The sequence below is a fragment of the Musca domestica genome, unplaced genomic scaffold (genome assembly GCF_030504385.1).
Source record: "Musca domestica strain aabys unplaced genomic scaffold, Musca_domestica.polishedcontigs.V.1.1 18, whole genome shotgun sequence".
Lineage (NCBI taxonomy): Eukaryota > Metazoa > Arthropoda > Insecta > Diptera > Muscidae > Musca > Musca domestica.
Window position 1 is genome coordinate 8,711,456 of NW_026712238.1, and position 6,010 is coordinate 8,717,465.

A 6,010-nucleotide genomic window follows, 5' to 3' on the forward strand; every position below is an offset into this window, starting at 1 on the left:
TGAAGATCGGTTCAGATATAGCTATAGCTCCCATATTTATTGTTCATCCGATTTGTCATATTTGTTACCCACAGCCGTAATATGCACTCCGTAACAACGATATTCAGGGAAATATATCAAATACAGCTCAGAAATATCTTTGCCAAATTTTATCGAGATCGGTTCCAATACAAGTCCGAATTTAAAAGATACAAATACTTCGGCATATTTAGTTCTTTGAACTTAAAATTATAATCATAATCATAGCGTGTATGATTGAATTCTGCCATAAAAAAATTTAATTGTTATGCGCAGCACTACTAAATTAGCAAAGTGGTGTAGGGTATCATAAAATCGGCCCTGCCCGACTTTAAGACGTTCTTTGCTGGTTTAATATTGCAGAATACAGGCTGATGTCTTTGCATTAACAGAACTATTTAAATAAATAGTTTTTAATATATCTTTGGCACATTTTATAAATCTTTTATTAATACTTCTCCTACTTTTGATGAACAAGCAAAAACACAATGACTTTTTTGCAAACCATGTGGCTGCCACTCCATCAAAATTCGTAAATAAAAAAGGTTGCCAAAGGTACAAAGACAAATGTACAAAGACATATTACCCTTACTACTATGAAATAATAAGTTTATTAATCGATAATATTAAAAGACATATTTATACAAACATGCTGCATGTATTTTTTTCGAAGGCTTAGTCGACTCAGTCGGCTAAGAATTTGAGCCGATGAGAGCCGCATCCATCGGCGGCGGCTCAGATGACTTAAAAAAAGTCGGCGGCTGCTGTGCGCCGACTGCGAGCCGATCGGCTTCGTGCTCAAGTGACAGCAGTATGGAGGTGGCAAACAATCGATGGCAATATCAATAGCATCGAAAGGGTGTATCGATTCATGGTTTTTCCATTGATTTATCGGACAAAATGCTTGTACTCATACCATGTTCTCCTTGCTAAATGAATTATGTTGCTTGATCTCAAAATTACGTACTTGGAATTAACGAGCTCATACTTTTAGTTGCTTGATTTTTTTAGGTATTTGAAAAACTGAAAACGACAATTTTTACAAATTTTAATAATTTTTCATTCAATAATTTCAATTCCAAAATTGGTTTGACAGTTCATTGTCCCAGCAGATGTGTCGCTATGACTACCTGTATTATTCTACCATACCAAAAGGCAAAGTAATTTTAAAAAAGCATGGATATGCCTTACAATAAAAAGGTAAGGTAGAGCTATCAGCTGATTACATTTTTTTCTAAGTGTGCCCGACTTCTGCCAATTTGTGTATTTGTTTTCAATTTTCAATGTTTGGAAGACGCGAAAATTGCGAGGCGCTCATTAAAGTTATTCGCCAGTTTTGTCCTGGAATTAAAAGATAGAACTGTTTAGACTATATTTTTGAAAGAAAATCCAAGCATTTCATACATTTTAACGACTGTTTAACTGATTTTAAAAATGAGGAAAAGTATTGTATAAATGAAAATAACTTGTTGCATGCAAATTTGACAAGAAGCGGTCATGGCCTCAGGACTGTATTTCCGTAGTTTTACGAATCTGTTCTACCTCCTTATTGTACCCTGAGCATATCTATCTGCATTTTTTGTAATTAAAATTATTTTAAAATTATTTCAGTGACAGCTCATTATATTGTTTACAAGCGTACAAACGCATTTTTGTGAGAATTTTCCAGAAAAAAAGTTATTCGTGATGGAATTCAAGCGTGATAGTGTGATTTCTTTATATTTGGCTGGAAAACCACAAGTGGCTATCGTTAGAGTACTCCAGCATTAAATATGAATAAATACCATCGCTCGTTATCGTTATACTGGTAGCGTAGCCCGACGTCAAGTAAGTGGACGTAAGAAAACAGCAACATTAGCAGAAATGATTCGAAAAGTAAAGAAACGACTTGATCGAAACTCGCGTAAAAAATCTACAAATGCTACAAAGAAATTTTCTTCATGACACCAAAAAAATAGCAAAACTAGTAGAACCTGCAAAAGGTTAAAAATTTTACTACGTAAACCAATTTTTTCTTTTTGATTTAGAAAAAATAGTAAGAAACTACAAAAAAGAAAAAGTCAAAAAATTATAAAACTAGAATTGTTATGTCTCGATTACATTTAAAAAAAGTGTGGGGAAGATTAAAACTAAATTCGTGATAAAAGGACAATATTGATGACCTTTAAAATTGTTTATTATTCAAAACAATACACACATTAAAACAAAATTGATTTATTCTTTATCCATGTGTAAACGTGGCTTTAGCAATTACGTTCACGTTGCGTCTTTTAATAACTGTTTCTTAAGTAACCAGTACTCGAAATCATACCGCCAGAGATGGGTTTCTTAGTATTTTAATAAAATATCCGGAAATTAAAGATATTTTAGAGAAAGTAAATTAAAAGTTGCTCTTTACATTAGCTGTATTTAGTATAATTTTCATTTAACCGATTTAATAATAAGGATATCGAGGTGAAATTAATTACATTTTCCCAAACTAATAGTAAATACACATTTCCAACCCTGATGTAAACATTGCCCGGCACAAAGCGTTCCTCGACGTATAGACGGAAAACAACCACCACCATTTCAAGGGATAAACAAGACAAAACATATCAAATTGTTTGTAAATGAAAGATCAAACAGAAATTTGTTGAAATTGTAAGAAATTCTCTCGCTTTAAAATCTCCACAATGTCACGAAGTGTAAGAGCCGAGACACGTAGCCGGGCCAAAGATGACATCAAAAGGGTAATGGCCGCTGTGGATAAACCCAGACATTGGGAAAAGAAATGGGTGACCATCAATGATACCACAATGAAAATCTTCAAATGGGTTCCAATATCGAATAACGATAAAAAGAAACTTGGCGGTGGTGGTGGCGGCGGGGTCGGTCTGGGCAGCAAGAGTGACAAGGAGAATTCCCAAAAGAGTACACCAACACCGCCACAAATAACATCCAGCTATGGAGGAGGCCTAACTGCTGAGGATTCCAATACCTGTGAGTGAATTCGAAAATGAGTTTTCAAAAAGCAGCAAGCAATCGTCCGACAAAGAAAAAAATGTTTGATGTTTTTATAGTCTATTTTAAAGATTTTCCCATAAATTGCTATTTTGCTATTAGTAGAGATTTTAATTAATGTGTTTTTTCACTTTTAGGTTTCTCCGTTGTCAGCGATTCGCAGGGTGCTGATTTTGTCAGCAGTATGCCATTTTCGGAAGACTCTAATTCACAGGGCAGTGAGGGACCAGTTAAGCGACTTAAAACCTCCGATTAATTTACGTACAACTCACTTTTCCTCGTAATATAACAAACTAACTATATATATTTTTGTATTTTAAGTCAATATTTAGCTGTATATTTGTATAGTGTAATGTGTATGAAAAGTAATGAATGTAATGAATCTTAAAAAAGAGTACACTTAATAAGATACCCATTTGCATTTCTCAAACAAAAAATCAAAGATTTTTGGAATTTTAGCAGACGCTGCAGCGTTGTGTAAATTGACAAACAAGAATATAAGAGGTTTGATATTAATTCCAGCCAAGATTTTCTTTAGGCTTTTTGACACATAAACAAATACGGTTTAAGTGAAGCAGGGTTAAGACAGAACGGAAGACGCCCGAAATGAGCCAGTAGGCCGATGTGATAATCTGTTCTCAAAAGATAATTCTGCAACAGTTGGAATGTTTTTAGCAGAGTTTCTGGCAATCATTAAAATGGCGAATATGTATGTCTCCACAGCGTCCATAAATACCATTCCTTTCAAACGTGGTAAATCCAGGTAGGTGTTCAGGTGGTGCATGATCATATGAATCACACACTAATGTTCTCGATTGTGTAATGAGTCAACGGAAGGAAATCAATAGCCAATCGTTTCGTTTGATACTCGCCTCAGTACTCAACGGCTCAAAGACTATGGACTGTGACCACATTTATTTCTAGGTCTTGCTTTTGTTCTTCTAAAGTATGGAATGGTTATTAGAACTTACCATATGATTTGTTTCAATTTATGTACTACCTAGAAGAGACGGCATAAACTCTTTCATAATACAGCCCATTAATTCAGAGGAACCGATCAAAGATGGAAATAGGCACAGGTGCAGGAGTGAACTGTACACAGGTTCTGGTGTGGATTGCCACGCAGACTGTCGGAGAATCGGTCCCTTAATATCTTAAGAATCATATGGCTCTGTGACTTTGAAATCATAGAGAAGCAATCAAGGTGATTTAGCAAAACTGAATATCATATTCCGCTCATTATTCTGGGTGTCTGTGATATATGAGGGAACAAGAAAGCTCGAGGAGTCTTAGCAACGTACGATTGAAAGTTATACACGTATACGATGGGGTTTTGATTGCGATGTGTTAGCTTAAGTCATCCATCAAGCTTTGTTGCGTTCCAGGCAATTGCAACATATCTGGTAATGCATCAGCAGATAAAGTAGTGACATCGACAACTCGGTGAGGCCACCTTTGTGCCACTTCTTCCGAGTGATATATAAACATTACTCCAGGAGTTTTCCACAAAACTGCCTAAATGAAGGGGGATGTAATGTCTGTAAGAAAATTTTGCCGAAACTCTACGTTAAAAAATTAAGGTCGTTTATCTCCATGGCAAAATCAGAACTAAAACTTGGTGGTTGGAATTATCAAAGGTTACTGTTGCATAAGAGCCATGACTTCTAGGTTGAGTGACGACGACACCAATTACTGTCCAACTCTCTTCGGCTTGAGACAAAAGCTTATGTAAGGCAAATTATGCACGACCTGTTTTCATTCTTCGACATGGGACCAGTAGTCGTTCTTCAGTAAGCCAGAAGACTAAAGACAACATCTTCATTTTTTCTTCGTGTTACAAATTACAAAATTAGACCAGTAGGTCTTCGAGAAAAATAAATGACTCAAAACAACTGGTCATCCCTTAACCTAACTTTAGGTTTCACCAAGATGAACGGATTCACGGCATGATCCACAAACACGATTTTGGTATGGAATTTGAATATATGAACAAAATCATTACATTCCCAGATGCATTGGCTCTTGGAACTCCCAAAGATTTCATATTTTATCTGTACCAAAACTTTGGTCCGCTATTTCTGTTACCTCACGGATATTTCCACATTTTCTAAAACTTTGCACATATCTCATATAAAGTATAGGAAGTAGTCGATATGGTTCAAATCTGGCACGTTGTAATATTTATATCAGTCTTAGGTCAGATACAAATTGGTCAATATTGACCAACTGCTTCAGAACCTCCCCCATAAAGGGTCAACCGTTTGAATAATCAAAACGCAAGGATGGGGTATACATTTGTCGGCAGAGGAAAATACATCACAGATTCGACTCAAGGAACCAATGTATCGATTTTGCTGCTGCGACCCCAAGAAAGACGATATTATCTGGAGAGTAGGAGACTTTCAACTTAGCTTGAGATGTTTTCAAATCACTTCTTCCTCACCATTGACATCGAAAGCGCTCACTTAAAAATACGTCAAATGACTAGTAAATACCAAAAGTAAAGGAAGAACGTGTACCTATGCATTGTGGAATCTTGAAAATCGGTCCTGAAATTAGTGTGGGTTGAGGAAAAACCTAATTAATGGTAATCCGAATTAGAAGCGGTATCATTTCTTTATTACCGTTTATTTTCAAGGTCACTTTATCTAAAAAGGCTAATCATCCTTAGAAACCATAAAATGTTCATGATTTTGATTTTTATTAAAACTTTATTTTTTGTCAATGAATGTTTAATAAATTATGTTTTAATGTCAATAAAACAATCGAATATTATTGTCCACATTAATGAAACATAGATAAATTACGCGTATATTTATGAAGTACATATGTATATAGCTAAAAAATTCCCAAAAGGAATTTCATAAATATTTATTAAATATTTGAAAAGAAAGCGTTGAAACCTAGACGGGAGCAAATAATTCCAAAATTGGGACACACGAATTGACAATCTCAACATCCCATTGTTTAGACTACAAAAATTAAATTA

The 6,010-nt window shown here is 35.1% G+C and overlaps 1 protein-coding gene across 1 annotated transcript; it reads left to right on the forward strand.

Annotated features, from left to right (window-relative positions):
- Positions 1-2,333: 2,333 nt before the first annotated feature.
- Positions 2,334-5,858, forward strand: LOC101891278 (B-cell CLL/lymphoma 7 protein family member A). The gene is made up of 3 exons (XM_011293228.3): positions 2,334-2,393; positions 2,505-3,000; positions 3,159-5,858. Exons 2-3 carry the CDS (start codon positions 2,694-2,696, stop codon positions 3,275-3,277), a joined length of 426 nt encoding a protein of 141 aa, XP_011291530.1. The 5' UTR covers positions 2,334-2,393; positions 2,505-2,693; the 3' UTR covers positions 3,278-5,858.
- Positions 5,859-6,010: the final 152 nt, after the last annotated feature.

Coding starts and splice junctions, on each gene's coding strand:
- LOC101891278 (XM_011293228.3), top strand. CDS start 2,694: ATGTCACGAAGTGTAAGAGCCGAGACACGTAGCCGGGCCAAAGATGAC. Junction 3,001..3,158: donor TGCTGAGGATTCCAATACCT/GTGAGTGAATTC, acceptor TTTCACTTTTAG/GTTTCTCCGTTGTCAGCGAT.